The sequence below is a fragment of the Solanum lycopersicum genome, chromosome 1 (genome assembly GCF_036512215.1).
Source record: "Solanum lycopersicum chromosome 1, SLM_r2.1".
NCBI lineage: Eukaryota > Viridiplantae > Streptophyta > Magnoliopsida > Solanales > Solanaceae > Solanum > Solanum lycopersicum.
Genome location: NC_090800.1, coordinates 84231483 through 84249787, shown reverse-complemented (window position 1 = coordinate 84249787; position 18305 = coordinate 84231483). Strand labels below are relative to the sequence as shown.

Sequence of the window (18305 nt, the reverse complement as noted above, 5' to 3'; positions counted from 1 at the left end):
TAGTGTTAATTTGTTTTTTATATGTATAAAGTATAAAGAGAAGAAAAACTAAAAAGCAAAAGAAAGAAAAAAATATACTAAACAACTTGAACCACCTAAAATGTATAAGCAAAAAAATTATGTCTAGCGGTTCAATAACACTTGACCAATTAAACCGCACACACTTTGGTATCAAGAGTTAACATTATACTCTATCCGTTTCAAATTATTTGTCATGTTATGCTTATCAAAAATTAATTTGATTAATTTTTAAAGGTAAATTAAATTACATAATTTTATATTTTAAACAAAAAAATTAATATTTTAAAACTATATGAAAAATACTATAATTACAATTTTTTGCATATTAGTATGATAAAAAAATACATCTTAAAATATTAGTCAAAGTTTTTATAATTTGACTCTAAAAATAGAAACCATGACAAACAAGACCAGATGAAGGAAGTGTACATATATATATATTAAATCTTATCAACGAAGTTGTATATGTATTGCATGATGATTGGCTTAATTTAAATAGCATAACTCCATGAAAAATATGTAATTTGAAGTTCGTTCATTACTTTCAGATTTGATTTTAGATTTATAACTATCAATCATAATATGTCAATTTTTGGAATTGTTACTTATGTTATGCGATATTTTAACTAATAATATGAATTTAAAGACACATTAAGTTCTCTAAAATATGTCATTAGTTATTCTAATCAACACTTATTTAAGTCCAAAAGGAATATTTTATCATATCTGAATTATGAAAACTGTGATTTAACAAAAAATATCAAATAAAAAATTAATCCGAACTACGGCCCTTGAAAATATTTACAAATATAATACTAAATTAGCACTACACACAAAAATAAAAATAAAATTAAAGTTGCACCTGATAAAAGCAACATGCATTAAAAAGTAGTAGTATATATTTCAAAAATTCGAGTTATATGCATCTTAGTGTAATGGTGATTTATTTTTAAGATTATAAATTTTATATTTAAAATGAGTTTATTTATAAAGATCATTTTAAATGCATAAATTTTAAGAACATTTTTATTATTAAATTAACTACCACTCCTGTTATTTTTATCACATTCTATTAAATTTGTAATTAATACATAAATTCCCTTGCAACTTCTCTTTTTATAACTTTATATAATAAGTTATTATTATGTAAATTAAAGACAAAAAATAAGTATCATCGTACAAAATTAAAATTAAGGAAAAATTATATATAATGAGTAGTTATTAATAATTAAATATTATAATTATAGTTTAATTTAATCGTGGCTGTAGCAAATTGTTGTCAGTTATTTCTCTCTTTAAAATTCTCGCTCGTCATTATATCTACTCATCAGTCTCTCGTTTTATACAAATAGAAATGTCTAAATTGCGTTTTCGTTTGTATAAAGTAAGAGAAAATTATATATACGCATGTGAATACATATGTCTTCGTCTTATACACTTATAATTATACAATACAAATAATACGTTGGCCAATTCTCGTTTGCCTTTCTTTCTTTCTCGCTTTATACAAATACAAATTATACAAAATACAATGTATAATTTGTGTTTGTATAAATTGCGCGAGAGAGAGATTTGATATACAAACGTTTTATTTCTATTCAATTGTATACAAATTCAAAATTTATGCAAATATAAAAACACATAAAAATGAATTGAGATGTTGCCAATGATTTATACAAATGAGAGACTGACAACAATTTATATAAATGATCTGCCAGCCAGCGAAGTTATATAAATTTGAAAAGAAGCAAGCCAATTATACAATCTGGTGCTCTGCTATGGAGCGCAATTATACAAACTATAATTATAAAATACAAATTTAAATTTTATATTTATACAAGTTGAACCATTTTATATTGATGTAATTTATACTCTCTATTTCATTTTATTTGTTCCATATTTATTTAACGGTCTTATTAACCGTTTTATACTTGTATAATTTATACACACTCTATATTATATAAAATAAGTTGTTGAGTTTTGTGTGTGTACTTAGGTTTCTCTACTAATGTTAAAAACCCTTTGTTCAAAACTCAGGCGTCATCATCATCTGCTACTAAGAAAAACCCTTTTGCCTAACATTCTTAAACCCTACTACTACAGATATCTTGAAAACACCCTTTTGCCTGATACTATGAAAACTATGGATGAATCTGATGTGGGTATCTCTTGCTACATTTCCAACCTCCCTGGCTTTCGTGGCATTCTCAAGCAAAGGTCTTTTCTTTTTTTTTTCTGCGACAGTTTCTTGGTTATGTATTTGCAGGTGCAATTGATTATACAGTAAAGATAAGTTGGAAACCTATTTTATCCCAATTCTTGATATTCTTGATGAGTTGGGAAACCTATTTTATCCCAATTCTTGAAGAGGAAAGATAAGTTGGGAAATATTCCAAATTTATATCCCAATTCTTGATTACAGAATGTGTTCTTTCTTTGTATCCCAATTCTTGATTACATAATGTGTTCTTTCTAATTCTTGATTGCTCAAGTCTTTGATTAAATTGATGGAAATCACTTAGAGATGTGGTTTTATATCACTTGGGAATGCCTAAATAATGAGTATGTATTTGCATTGGGATGTGTTGTCAAATGGGGTGTATCATTATTTGGACTTGGTAAATTGAGTAATACACATGTAAAGGGAATTCTTTGAAGAGGGAAGCTAAATTGGGAATTCTGTTCTTTCTCTGTTTATATTGGTCTTAGAGTAAAACATTGGAGATCATTTAGAGATGTGGTTTATATTACTTGAGAATGCCTAGACGTGAAATTTCATCTTTTGGGTAAAAAATTTAAGTTCATATTGATTTGTTATACCACCCATTGATGGAATTGCATTTTCTGTAACACGAAAGTTTGAGTCCAGTGTTTTCTTGTCCTATTAAAGTGTGTGATCGATACATATACAAAGACAGTTACCATCTAAACAAAATATTTTAGAAGTCATAAACTTGAGGTATTTTCAATGTTGAAATCTATATGCATGTTCTTGATAATTCAAGCAACTTTTGTTTTGTGGTTCTGTTTATATATCCACAATGAGTGTGCTGTAATTAAAGGTACAAACTGTTTAGTTTGAAATTGTTTGGGCATTTTTGAAAGCTGCAGCCAGGTTTGTGGAATTGTCTTGCTTATTTTAGGAAAATAGGTTCATCTTTGTGGTTGTTTTGTTTTGTTTCTAGGTACTCTGACTTCATTGTAAATGAAGTGGACTTAGATGAAAATGTTGTTCATTTGAATTCGTTGGAGGCTCCAAAGGAGGTGATAAGTTGACCGTAATTTCTTCTAAGTAACCTCTATGTTCATTTAAAATTGTTGTATGATATGTGCCAATCTCTCTCTCCAGTGTTCAGAGAACAAGGACGTGAATATATCTGACCAACTGAATAGAAGTTATGTGACTGAGATAGAATCTTTCAGATCTCTCGCTGGCAATTCTGATGCTGACAAGCTTAAAGCTTTTATTGATGAACTTAATTCTGGGGCCGATGTCAGTGATGAATCCATCGTCCTTTCACCAAGTTCAGATAAATCCCATCGGACTGTTAGTCCTTATCACGTGCTCGTTCGTTGTTTCTTTTGGTTTCATATGGTTCCCTTTGGAAGTATCCTATATCTGATATGTTAATACTTTTCAGGAAATTCATAACTTTTTCAAGGAAAGATTAAAATTCCTTGTAACCGATACAATTGATGGAGTAGAGGACCAATCAAAGTGTGTTCGTGTGAGATTGAATAACGACAGGAATAATGGAAGGGGTAGATACTCTAGGAAAAGGAAAGACCGGAATGATAAACGTTATGACAGTAGAGGTTCAGACAGTTGGCCAGGACATCTTGGCAAGTTCCTCAGGTAAACTCTAGTTGTTGCATTTGTCTCTACTTATTAATTCAGATTTTTTTTTGAGAAGGAACTTTATTCGTACAAATCTACAGCTTTGATGCATCTTTAGCTTATTGTGTTCTGTGTGGATTTTTGCATCACATACAAAGATAGGTATTCTAGTTATCAAGGAAAGATTAATGGTCTCTATTTTCTTCTTTCAAGAATTCCATACTGCACATTTGTTGGACTACTGAGTATGTTCTGAAGGTATAGTCTTATAAATTAACTACATAGAGAAGTCAAATAATCTGGAAAAGAAGAATCTCTCAGTAATACATTTTGGCGTAGTCAAACTATTTTTGAGTGATACTTCAAACAACTCTCCAAGAGGGTGTCAAAGAAGCATGTACAAAGTGATTCTCAAGCAAAATCCAATTATTCATGTAAGGATCATAACAATTAATTTTGTAAGCATATCAACAGATCCAGTCAATTTTGATTCCTCCAGTTGCTAATAACTTTTATAAATTAGTAATCTCTGTTCCTTTTGCTAAATGCTAGCACACTGAGTGCTACAACAAGAAGCTCTTTTACTAGTAAAGGTTGGCTACCCTCTCTACTCCTATATCTTTTACCCATTCATTTTAATTTATACGACAAAGTAAAGATCATTATCCATTCGTGGGGGTGTAAGACCATGAATCTCTTGTAAAATGACTCACCTCTTTCCCATCACCATTCTAAAACTAAGGCGAACATCTTTAGTGAGTGACTGCAATTGCTATATTCTAGAACAATCTCCTATTTCATGGAACTGCTATAGTCTAGAACAATCTCCTATTTTCAGAGAACTGCTATAGTGAATGTCTTCTTTTAATACTATATGCAGTGTAATGTCACCTCTATGGAACAATCTCCTATTTCATATGTTTCAACTTCCAAGTAATGATTAGTTACTAAGAATTTGAATGATCATTCTTCTGATATTTAATGTTGTAGAATGTGATGTTGGTGAAGAATGTGAAGTCAAGGAATGTAGTGCTTGCTTGTTTATTCAAACATGTTGAGAGTTGAATGGTGTTTACAAGTAATCAAGAAAACTAATTTCTCTCCTGATTACACAATTATAGGGATTTAAAACTTTTTCGGTATTTACAAAGAATGATATTAGAGCAGGATCTATATCTATTCTTGATTCACTCAATATTGGAATCGGGCCCACCTATTATGTTACCCATGCGCTAGATGTTCAATCTGGAGTGTGCAGGGAGATGTTTGAGTGACCCACATTGGTTGAGCAAATGAACTGTCATTTTCTTGAAGCGTCTTAGGTAATCCTCACCATGAGCTAGCTTTTGGGTTTGCGTCAAGCCCACAAATCATTTTCTTAACAATGACGATTGGTTGCAATCCAAGCAGGCCGGATTATCATCCAATTTATTAAGAGGAGTATGCCTTTGGAAGGTTGTCTCCACTCTAGCAACAAGCTTGAGTGCTGAATTTCTCTTTCTTTTGGTTTTCCTATTTATCCATTCTGCGGGCAAGAGAAGTATACATATGTTCGTTGGGATGAAGACAAATATGATTCAGTGAAACAGGACAACATTAATTTCTTACTCTTTTTGTGCTGTAAATGTTATGTAGTATGTAGTAAATTCTGATTTCCTTACTTAGACCATACAATAAAATCTTTGACATCTATGAACTGAATTTTCTCTTTATCTTACTCATTAAATTTAATGTTCTGATTGCTATATAAAAAAAAATCTTAATAATCTTTTTTGATAAATTTCTTATATTTTTCACTATCCTTCATGGTTTCAGAAACCATGGCCTTGTTTAACATCATATTGCTCTTGAATAGTATCTGAAAGGGTGTTGTTGCTGCAAAATCTAAATTTCAGGTTTCATCTTTTCAAGGAGAATAAGGATACACAGGAAGCTTTAAACGTTATAGCAAAGATGCTTGGCGTTCAGGTTGGTGACATGCAATTTCCTAGATTGAACTTACTTCGTTCAGTTTCAAAACCAGTATTCTCTTGCATATGTTTTCTAGCTTTTCTAATGGATACCTGAGTTTAAACAAGAAATATAAGGAAGCACTTCATCCAGTGTTCGTATTGCTGTCAGATGTGTGTTGCGACGTACAAGTACCAGTTATGCATTATCGACAGTTTGATATATAAAAGTTGTAAGACAATATGTATATGATTGATTTTATGGTTGATCTGGCAGCTTAGGTCCTTTGGATTTGCTGGTACTAAAGATAAGCGTGCTGTTTCAACTCAGAGGGTGTGTTTTCTGGTCATCTTTTTCTTTCTTTGCTATTTACTTGCATCTTTGTTGAGGAGTAAAAATTAATAGGTTTGTCATCTGGTCAACTTTTTGATGTCGATGTGTTTCTCTTTAATACTTGAACTGAGTGTCTTTCGGCAACAACCTCTCTATCTTCTCAAGGCAGGGGCAAGGATGCGTACTCACCACCCTCCCCAGACCCCACTTGTGGGATTATATTAATTATATTGTTATTGTTCTAATCTTTAATAAACACAATTGCTAGCAACTTTGGAGCTCCAACGCCATGTTGAGTGAATAAGACCTTTTTCTTGTTTGAGAAAAGAGAATGATGGGGGATCACAATTGCAAAAAATGAAGGAAATGATTTCTTTTGGTATGGTCATGTTTGAGCATGTTGGTTTGGGTTCTGTCTAAAGATGCTTTTCATCTAAAGCTTTATCATGCTTTTATGGTACTTTATTTAAAAGTTTTGTCCAGTAAGTTGACACAGAATTTCTGAATTGTGCTTATGCTATTATTCTAGTGTTTTCATGATTTTTCTTGCATTCTAACTTCTCTTAAATCACAATACTGAAATTTGCCTATTAGTTAGTAGTAGTAGATGTAGGACTACCTCTTTTTTAAAAAAACGTAGTTGTAGGACTAGTAGTATTATTGCTGATGATTTAATCAACCAGAGTGGAATAGTAGTTGGTTTCTGTGGTTTCTGGTAAAAGTTTTGTTGATTTTCTGGTGTTGTATGGAGACTAGCTAACATTTAGCTTTCAAGGTAGCATTCCTTAATATCTTCTCCTTTTTGTTTACTTTGTGCTGACCAATCTGCTCTTTGACTGTCTATGGCCCGAAACTCTTTTTCGCTTACCCCCACTGTCATTCGAGTTGTAAAAAGCTAGCAAAGCGAGGGTATAGCGCTTCTTAGTTTTAAATTTGTGAAAAATTAAGCTTCGCTTCAATGAAGTGCACTCTGTTTCCTGCTTCATGCTTAAAGCAAAGCAAAACCTTGTCACTTTTTTCTGCTTCGCGGTTCCAAAAACACTGCTATCACTTGTCTGGACATACTTAAAACTCAACAAATTCTAAGCTGGTAATATTTATTAACCACTATAGTCATGATTTTCCAGGTTTTGCAATGATCTCTCAATTCGTCTGTCTGTCTTTAGGTTGATATCCATCCATTTTATGAACTGATAATTGCTACTTTTGCTAGTTTCACATCTGTTTTGACCAGAAAAAATGTTTCAAACCAGCTGTGCGCCACAATGCTTGGTGTATCAGTTGTCCTTCATCTAGATAACTCTATTTCACACAACAGCACCTTTTTTTCCTTTTCAATGTGCGTATACATATTTAGTGATATCTCTTTCTGTCACTAAGCTCTCACATTTTCACGATATAGGTAACCGTTTTCAAGCAACAAGCAAGTAAATTAGCAGCTCTCAACAAAAGATTGATTGGTATCAAAGTTGGTGACTTTTGGTGAGATCAACGCGTCTGTGTTCTTTGGTCTTATGACAATCTCTCTCTCTCTTTGATGTAAAATGTTTCTGACGTATTGATATTACAGCCATGTTAAAGAAGGGCTTCTGCTTGGGCAGCTTTATGGGAACCGATTTACTATAACACTCAGGTATAGTTATGTTTGAATATTTCATTTGTCCATTCTTGTGAGGCTCCAGATTGGAAATGAATGTTATTTTCCTCTCTTTGCTCATATTTCTTGTTCTTTTGAATTATGGCTGTAAAGTTTGCTGATTGTATGACCTGTTATATGATCGGCTGGAACTGAAATCCTTACAGGGGAGTGTCAGCAGAGTCTGAGGATATAATTAAAGCATCAGCAGTTGCCCTTGGAAAACATGGGTTTATAAACTATTTTGGCTTACAGGTACGTCGTAATATGCAGATCTTTTTATCTTGGTTTTGGTGGTTAAGTTAACTCTTCTTTAAATCCAGTCTAGGCCTTCCATTTGTTGTTTTTCGGAAGAGTTTTTTTTTTTTTTTTTTTGAAAATGGTAACTTACTTCGGAAGAGTCTCAGTAGAGGAGCTTTTACAGAGGCTAACTTTGAAGATCCAGAGGCTATTTTGTGTCTTAGAATTATTGTGAAACTTAAGAGGGTTGGGAACTCTTTGTCCTGTGCATTTTAATTACTTCTTGTGACTGTTCTAGAGTTAGGGTAGTGAATATATATAAAATTTTGTTACCTTCTCATTGAAAAAAGAAGAGACTCCTGGAATGACCTCCGACCTTATTTTACTTTAGGAAAAACTCATTATGATCTTCCTTACTTCGTTTTCCAATATCTTGTTCATATACACTTCTGGTTCCCAGATTGTTTAATTAATTCATAAGTATGTCAGTATGTGGGGTAAATGTGAGCTACAATTTTGAAATTACTGCTTGCTTGAGCTTATCTTTAGTCGTGCATTGCATGTCATCATAATCACTAACAAGAAGCCCGTACTCAACAAAATCAAGGTAGATCAAGATTCACATTTAATAATATTTTCTGGTCATTGTTGGTTGGCTGCATGATATTCTTTCATTTTTTCTTGGCTCTTCATTTCTCTTCGGATTTTGACGAGGGATTTAGTGAAGTTCTTAATTGGAAATAAAATATGGAACTCCTTTATTGCTAAGCTTGAGTTTTTATTTTGATTGGCAAGTGAAACTGTGAAAGTCACCAATCTGTCATGAATTTGATGGCCATGTTCATCTTGTTGTCTATGCAAATGATGCAGCGGTTTGGCAGCAGTTCTGTGCCAACACATCTAATTGGAGCTGCATTATTGCGTGGAGAATGGAAAGCTGCTGTCAGCTTGATTCTTGATCCAAGAGAAGGGGATATCCTTTGCTATTTCACTTTATCCATTATTTTGCTTTTTTTTTCCACTCTCTCTCAACTCTTAAACATGAAAGTCCTCTTCCCCAACATTTTTAATAAAAATATTCTGTATTATGTGTGCCTGTAAGAAGTAATTGTTCTCCTTAGCTTTAACCTTGAATACAGAAGAATACCATCAGTACAGTAAGGGAGTATTACAAGGAAAGTGGTGACATTGATGGGACTCTAAGGCAGTTACCTCGTTATCTGGTTGCTGAAAAGGCAATTGTAAGTTCCAGTGTAACAACATTAAATTTATCCCACACTTGAGTCCTTTAATTATTATCTGTAATTTCCAAAAAAAAAAAGGAAGTTGAAGTCAAGCCTCTATTATTACACCTATTTAAGTCCGACATCCCAAAAGTAAGCTAAGGTTTTGCTCATGATGAGCGTCACCATTTAAAAACTTGCAATAATCCAAGTTTGGCTAAAATTTTAATTTATTTTTATTCTTTTTTTTGCTTTGCATTATTTGTGCTGTCCTTGACTTCCAAAGTATTTGACTTTCTCTGGGATAGAGCAGGTCATATTTTTGTTCCAAATTTTTTATAATTAAGCATTATTTGTGATATGAGATTGTGTGTTTATATTCTTCAATTGACGTTTCCCATCAACATTATACAGTTGCAGAGCCTGAAAAGATCTCCTGGAAACTATCTACAAGCTCTGAAGGCCATACCCAGGACTCTCCGAATGATGTAAGTCTTCATAGTAGGATTCACTATTTTCTTGTACTTTACATATTTATCTGAAATTTAGTGATTGAAAGGTGAAAAAATAAAGTGCAAATACATGCAACTCATTCTTCCTAGTCATTTCTTTTGAGTCTTTGCGTTAGATCTACGTGAGATTTGCATTTTGATAATCCTTTTCCTGAGCTCTCTGATCAAGGTGCTTCAAAGACGTTGAGTTATCAGCTCTGAAATAGTGGGGTCAGTGTGCCTGCTTCTCAGTTTTGTTGAACTACTGTTAGTTTCAAGTCAAAGCTGCTAAAGCTGTTATTATTTCTACCCATACTAGGTATCCGCTTGCTAGACGGGTGTCACCATAAGGCAACTTCATCTAGAAAGATATATTCCTCCCCAGGCTTTTGCACATCCCTCACGCACCCCTCTGCCCAACAAGGAAAAGAGAAAACGCATGAGCATGAAAAAGACGTGAATAGTCTAAGAGTCACATCCCAAACTACCCTCTAGACGTGATTGATACCCAAACACACACCACTGGTCAGGTGAACCCAATTACCAAATAACCACTAATTAAATTAGGGTTGTTACACTAAGGCCCTTAGTTGTTTTTCTTGTGTTTCCATTTTTGAAATCTCTCTTTTTGCAACTTGGGAAAGTAAATCCTTGTGGAAAATTCAACAAAGATAATCACAACTTATGATCACCTTTTCCTCTTGCATCCTTTCCCTCGAACAAATTCAGTATGTATGCCGGGCTTGTTTATCAGAGCCCTTGATTTGATAGATCCTTCTAGTTATACCCTCCACAAGGATGTGCCTGAAAGATATGCTTGACGAACACTTCAGGAAGAAACCCTTCTGAAATTACTTGTATGTAAATTCTTGAAAAAAATTTCTGTGCTCAACTTCTCTAGTGCTGTATGATCCCAAAATCCTTTACTTTTTCTGTTTATATATCAGACCTCTGACAGTATAGTTCAATGCGGTAACTCAATGGGTCTTAAGGTAAATACTGTGAAACCATTGGCTCAACTTTAAACGAGAATTGTGGAATTAAAGAAGGTGAAACATTCTAGTAATTGAAAAGCTATTCAGTTTCATAGAACTCTACTGCTTCTTACCTGCTTCCAAGAGTGTAAAGCCATAAACGTCAATTGATCATGAGATTTTAGGGCCTTAAAGCATTGGGAGTACAGAAAAGAGTCATGCATAACTTTTCAAGTTTGAGCTTTTATAATAATACAGATCTTCTCCTTTTTAGGTATGTTCATAGCTATCAAAGTTATCTTTGGAACCATGCGGCAAGCATGAGAGTGCAAAAGCATGGTTTGCGTTATTCAACTTCTATTAACTATTTTTCCGTATATATGTTGATCAGAATGTACTCATGGGTGCTTCGGTGTGCCACCGATTCTCATACATTTTCATTGCCCCATATCATAGGGTTTGACCAAGTTGTGTTGGGAGATTTGGTGTATTCAAAAGAAGATTATAAAGTGAAAGAATCTTTTGTTGCTGAATGTGAAGACGTGAATGACAATAATATGGATGATTATAGCAATCTGGATGAGATCTCAGAGACTGATCTTCCTGAAGAAAGAAATATACCAGTCAAGGTTGGTATCTGGATTATCCAAGTACAAGAGCTGTTCTAAATTTCTAAGTGAAGAGTTAATATGAAAATCTTTGCATGGCAGATGGGTTCATATGTATTCCCTCCACCTCAATGCAGAGTTCACATTTCATATTCCAAGGACATAGTAACAAGAACCCCTAATTAGATTAAACAAAAGACCTTTTAGCTACCTAGCTCACTCTCTGGGTCTTTAGCTTGATAAAGCTCAAAACAATCCCAAATTTTGTACAAATGTTCCTCCCTGATAGTATGTTTTATAGAATATGTCCAAATGAAATAATGAAAGGGATACATCCTAATCACTTTGATTTTTCATTTGATTGGTAAAGTTACCATTAGGGTTCAGAATTACAGGGTGCTCTAAAGCAGGTGGTATATCATATCATGAACTTACTTGCAAGGATGGTTAGTGGCTTACTGCATTTTGATTTTAAGCGGGCCAACTGCTAAATGCCCAAATGTTTATGCAGCAACTATGCCTCTGTCCCAAACAAGAAGGGGTAGGCTGTATGAATCCTCAATGACCATGTTTTGCCATTTAAAGTCGTTTCAGGCCAACATTTTACAAAATAAGAAGTATTAGAAGTTCTCTATATTTTGAGAGAAGTAATTGAGAACACGCTTAAACTTGGGGTGAATTATTAGTTTCATCCCTGAACTATTCACGCCAAGTTCAGGGGTATTTTCAATACTTCTCTCCTATATGTTCTAATTGCATGTTGCTACCTAAATCCCTATATAACTGAAAAAGAGGAGGATGCAAATGCAACTTGGTGACCTGCATGACCACCATCTATCCAGTTGTATGGTGAACCTGATGGTGTTAGCTTGCTATATATTCTGCATGATTATCAATTATCTGTTACTTATTATATGGGGGAAGTAGTTCTTTTCTGTTGTTTAAAAAGGCGTCTATATTAATTTAAATGTTAAAAAGTACACCTAGTGGCTTCACTCTCATGCCTGGTTCTTACTGAGGTTCCTAAGAGGTTTGGGAGAAGTTAAATTGGTTAAAAAACTCCGCTCTTGTGGTGCCTTTCCTATAATGAGTTTCCTCGCATTGCCTGGTCTTGAGGCGTAGTTGTTTCATACCTTTGCTTTTTTCCTGTGAGCAGTTCTCATCTGTCTTATTAAGTCGAGCGATATTTTCTGTTTGACAGGTAATAAATGAAGAAGACCTTAAATCTGGTACATATACCATTGATGACGTACTTCTACCTTTGTCTGGGTAAGATAAGATATTATTGTGTTTACAATATTCTTTGAGTTTTTGTTTGCTCTTGTTTGTGAGACATATTATAATGGCAGGTCTAGAGTTATTTATCCATCAAATGACATTGGTGAAGTTTACCGTGACTTGGCACAAAAGGTATTTTTTCTTCATCTAAAGGCTGAGCTTGTTGATACATATATCCGATTATACTTTGCCAATCACTACTTTTTATTTTTATGTGATTTGGCGGCACATTATTGAAAGAGATATCAGTGAGGGATGGGAGGTGTTTGTTCCATAATGAAGAAAGAAACTACATGGTATTTGAAACTAGATGGTTTGGCAGTACCATGCCATGCTAGTGCTGAGGAGGAATAAACCTGTAGCTATGAACAAGGACTTGGACTCCTATTTAACAGGCTCTTGTTTCTTTAACATTCTTTTTCCTTCTTTCTGTTGATTGTTCCTCTCTAGCTGAACATCAATCTGCCTTTTAGATTGTCGGAGAAATTGCTGCCAAGTTGCACAACCTTTTCCTTTTAATCTATTTCCCTGAGTGAAATGAGTTTTATCTGCAACTCTTTATTTATGGTTTCTGAACAGCACCTTTTCATTTTAATCTCTTTCACTGAGTGAATTAGTTATCTGCAACTCTTTATTTATTGTTTCTGAACAACATCTCAAGTGCTTTAACCAAAAAAGCATGCAAAGGCGAACAGAATTGGGATCACTGTCTCATATGGTTTTCGGTATACCTTAAGTGACAATCATAACTTCAGATTAGGATTATTAACATTCTGCCACGATGGTAACTAATCATATTCTAATTCATATAAAAATGTTTTGCAATTCAAGATGTGCATTTAGCTTCTTGTTTAATTTTGAAGTACATTAGGAAGTAGAACAGTTTAAGAAGATTTGCATGTGAAGTTATCACTAACCTTTGTCCAGTCCACTTGTGATGACTGTCGTTGCTGTTCTTAAATTTATTCGTGTCTACTCTCTTTATTTTGTTCCGTTCTGACGCACTACTATTACTGGTCAGGATGGTATCAGCTTGACAGAGACTGCTCATAAGATTAAGTGAGTAAAACATTTTTCTCTAATTTTGTATAGTTCATCCACTTTTTCATTAGTTGCTTGATGTTTTTCTTTGTAAGTAAATTCTTTTTAGAATAGAAGTCACGTCAGCATTATATGGTACAAGAAATCACAAATTGTTATTTAGCTTGGTAGCTAGCTACAGAACGCATATACTATGTATAGAAGACACATAGTATCAAAAACAGTCATCTCTTCTGTTGCTTTCCCTAATATCACACTGCATATGTTTTTTTTTTCTTTTTAATTCCATTGCTCTATCGCTTGCTGTCCTTCCTCAATTTCAAACCTGTTATTTTCCGACATAATTTTCGATGATTGGGATCATCTTAGTCTGGGAAATTCAGACTAAAGAATATTACATCTTTAATAACCAGCGAGCTCGGTATTTCCCTGAATCTGTAACTAATAATTTGACCCTTGACATGTCTGTCAGTGACAAATCAGCTTTATATCATTCTCTGTGGCCTTCTCTAATCTACCAGAAGCAATTCATGTTCCATGAATGAAAAGGAACCACTAAAGTAATGACTAGAATACCTGTTGTTTAGATCATTACATGATGTGCTATAGCGGTCCATCGATCAAGAAACAGGTAAAGAGCCCTTCATTGATCAAGTTCCTTGTCCCCACCATGATTTGCTTTTTGAAATCTAAGCAACATCACATCTTTGCCTGGAAATCGTCAATTCGGTTGCGACACCAATCCGAACTGTCTAATCAGCGATTCCATGTACCTAGAACGTCTGACGATCAAATCATTGCTAGGCATCTTTAAGGAAATTCATTCTTCTGTCTACTCACTCGCGTGATACCGAGAATACATGTTTCTTGCACAAAAAAAAAGTAAAAAAAGGAGATCATATGTGGAAAAGGAGCATCCCATAAATATCTATGGGATGCTCTCATTATCATTAACCCTAGAATGGACTGACGTCTGAAGTTGTGGATGGGAACAGAATTATCCTTTACTCTACAGTCTTTATATTGCTGCTATATATTTGATGTTCCTAAATCTAAACCTTCCCTTCTCGGGGCTTGTCCTCCTCTTTGTTGCAGAGAATTCTCCATAACCAATATGACCGGAGCTTACAGACGCGTGTTTCAAAAGCCGAAGGATTTTGAATGGTAGGTTCAGAAATGGTTGCACATATCTAGTTTCAGTTCTTCTCCGCTGTCAGGTTGTTCCATCCTTCCCAGGTTTGCTGAATTCTATTCAGAAGCCCAAGGACTTGTCACTTATCTTGTGTGATTTTCTGACTGTACAAGTGTTGGGGCTTGTTTCAACCTGGATCTGAAAAGACTTGTCAAGATGCCTTTTTCTCCAAACTTTTAGTTTTCAATTCATTCATGTGTGGATCCTCGAAGATAACCTTTTTCCACCACTAGATTTAAATTTTTTTTTGTCAACTGCTCTTATTATTATTAACTTAATATTTTTATTTCATTATAATCATCATTCATCGATATGAATGTAGTTAAACATTGTAAGTACTTTTGCTACTTCTTGTCATAATGAATGCACTTCACTTTATAAAATTAATATAGATCTCTTTAAATGGCAACTCTGTATCTTAATTGTGATTTGGTGACTGATCTGAGTAATATATGCCAGTTCGAAAAAATATTTCTTTTGAATACACTCTTTAGAATTGTGATTCTCGCCCCACCCTTGATACGCAAACCATCTACGTGTGATTGTAACTTATTGTCGTATTGGACAAAAAGCTTCCGTTTTCGCCTTTTTTTGAATGCATTTATTGTTTTTGTAGGGAATTGCTTAGTTACACTGATGGAACTATACCTCTGGCTGAGACAGATTTTGATGTCATTGCCAAGTCAGTAAAAAGCAAGGTCATAGAGGAGGTCCCGAGCAATGGAAGCAAAGAGCTTCCTGCTGACTCTTCAGCTATCTCTGTAGGCGGTGACATGCTTTCTGGAAAAGTGTGCGAGGAAACGATCAACAATGAAGCAGGGATGCAATCAGAGAAATCTCAGAGTGGTGGTAATGCTGAGGAGAGCCAGATGGCTCTCAAGCTGAGCTTTACACTACCAGCTTCTTGCTATGCAACTATGGCTGTGAGGGAGCTGCTGAAAACATCCACTTCTGTATGTTAACTGACATTACTTTTACCATTTATCTTGTGACGAAATCAGTAACATAAGCATATATTTCTCCCACCAAAAAGTTATCTTGATAAACCTGACATAGGAAGTGTTAAACTTACCTTAGGGGGAAGGGAATAACTACAAAAGAAATATGTGACAGTCAGCGAGTTTAATAACTGCTGCTCACTTTGTCCGTCTTTACTGACCTAGCGTGAAATTTGTTATTTCTTCATATTGCACATATTGATAGGTTGGTGCAGTGCATGGATGAAAGCTAATATTTTGTACTCGCTATGCAGGTTGCATTTCACAAATCACTGAATGATTAAGCAAACTCTCGTCTACAAAGAACATTTTGGCTTTTGAAGTGGTTACCTACTTACCTTTGCTAAGTACCATTGCGTTAGATAGTAAGCATTTCTTTTCCTCTTAGCTTTTGCTTTTGAATTGCAGATTGCTTAAGTGTAGTATGTTATAATAGGCGGTACCTTTTTGAGAAAAGATTCACCAAACAAAATGGTACCCACCAGCAGCGCGCTGGCCTACCCCTTCTCTGATTGCTTGCTCATTATGAGGGAAACAGAAACCTTGCGAATTGAAATTACTAGGATCAAAGGAAATTGACTTAGAAATTTGCTTGAGGCTGGTTTCTCAATTTTTTAATTTTGTGGTTAACTTTTAAAACTTAAATGTACATCTGCAGGTTTCGGGGAACATTGTTTTCCAGTGATCAAAGTGACGTTGCAAAGGAAATCAGCCACGAGTTTCAGTCTCCGCCCTCGGTTGTACTGCTAATTCACCTTTCGATAAGCTTTACTGATGATATAGGATTAGCAAATGTGTAGTAGAATGTAAAGAGCCAATTGAATCGGATATACGGACCACTACTTGGAAGAGATACTGTTGATGTAAACAGTGTTTGTGATATACCCTTATGTTAGATGATATACTGAAGGAGGCGGGATTTTTGTTGAGGGGTTCGAAACACGTAAAATTTGCAAGAGTGAGATGGGAGGAAAATATTAATTTTAATACGCTAAATTTAACTTATATTGTCATGTTGTGTTCTATTATATTTCCAGAAAAGACCTTCATTTGTTGTGTTCTCTTTACTCATCGCAATTATAATAATTTTTAGTCAAAAAGGGAAATCAGCTTTTCATTTATATTTTATGAATCTGTTTTGATGAAATTTTGTACTGGAGAAAAAAAAAGGCATGCTAATAAATAATACTCTCTCCGTTTCAAAAAGAATTACTTTATTTTTTTTTAGTCTTTTTTAATAAGAATGAACTCTTTTTTTTTTTTGGTAACGCTTTTTTCACGTGATATACTCCTCAACTTTGCCATTTGGAGTTGATATACCCATCGTTATGAAAGTGACTCATATATGCCCTTACCGTTATACAAATGGTTCACATATACTCTTGTTGTTACAAAATGAGCTCACATATGCAACTTCATTCAACGGAAGTTAAAAAATTAGTTTTAAATTATATTTTTTACTTTTAATTTTTTTAAAAAATTATTTAGGGGTATATACGATTCTTCTATAAAAGTTCAAGGTATAATTAAATTTTTTTCATACATAAATTATTTTTTGACTTCTTTTATAATAATTGTTTGAGTTTTTTATTCTTATGTTTTTTCTTTCATACTTTAGTTTAAAGAAAAAAATATTTTTTTTGTCTATATTGCAATTTGATTTTTGTATTCGAAGAAAAAAGTTTTGTCATCTGCAATAAGTTTTATAAGAATATTAGTAAAACATAAATAAATTTGATTATCAAAATAATACTTCTAAATTAGTCATTGAAACAAAAAGAAGTCAAAAAAATTTGTTTGACGAGGTAAATTTACTCTATGAAATTATAATTTTTTAGAAAAAAATAATTAAAAATTAGATTAATTTTTTTTCCATTTCCGTTAGAGGAAAAGGGTATATGTAAGTCATTTGTTTATAAGTAGGGGTTTATATGAGTCACTTTCATGACAAAAGGTATATCAGCTCTAAATTGACAAAGTTGAGGGGTATATCAGACCCTTTTACCTTAAAAATTTTTGAATTCTCACAAAATACAGTGAAGCCAAAATCGCTCAACATGCCATAGCTTATAGATATATGACTAGGGTTGTTCATGGTAATAGTTAACAACCAAATCATACTGTAATCTGGACCAAACCGATTAAAAAGAATTGATATTTGATTTAGTTTGATTAGGTTTGATTTTTAAATTTTGAAAACCAGTATTGTTTTATTTGGTTTTGGTTTTACTAAAAAACAACTACAAAAATAACCAAACTAAACCAATAAATTAGATATATAAATTTTATAATTATTTATATACATTTTCATAAATAAATAAAAATATTTTGTGAAATTTTAGTTTACTTAAGTTTTTAATTCTGTCATTTTCTCAAACCCAACACTTCAACCCAAGTATAACAATCTCAAATCCAAGTTCATCAAAATCCATTTTAGTCTTTATACCTACAGTACTTCACATAAAATAGTCACACTTTTTCT

The 18305-nt window shown here is 33.5% G+C and overlaps 1 protein-coding gene across 2 annotated transcripts; it reads left to right on the top strand.

The window, feature by feature from the left end:
- The first annotated feature begins 2004 nt into the window (after window positions 1–2004).
- On the top strand, window positions 2005–16872 carry LOC101266072 (multisubstrate pseudouridine synthase 7). Of its 2 annotated transcripts, XM_069288539.1 has the most exons (21): window positions 2006–2238; window positions 3207–3285; window positions 3371–3568; window positions 3663–3877; window positions 5755–5827; window positions 6086–6142; window positions 7545–7624; window positions 7713–7775; window positions 7946–8033; window positions 8889–8992; window positions 9157–9259; window positions 9656–9729; window positions 10981–11045; window positions 11163–11335; window positions 12516–12583; window positions 12664–12724; window positions 13614–13651; window positions 14729–14797; window positions 15442–15778; window positions 16078–16188; window positions 16482–16872. In XM_069288539.1, exons 1-20 carry the CDS (start codon window positions 2030–2032, stop codon window positions 16105–16107), a joined length of 2184 nt encoding a protein of 727 aa, XP_069144640.1. In that variant the 5' UTR covers window positions 2006–2029; the 3' UTR covers window positions 16108–16188; window positions 16482–16872. The 2 variants fall into 2 exon arrangements, with proteins under 2 accessions (XP_069144642.1, XP_069144640.1); XM_069288541.1 differs by lacking the exon at window positions 10981–11045 and having other exon boundaries at window positions 2005–2238; window positions 11098–11335.
- Window positions 16873–18305: the final 1433 nt, after the last annotated feature.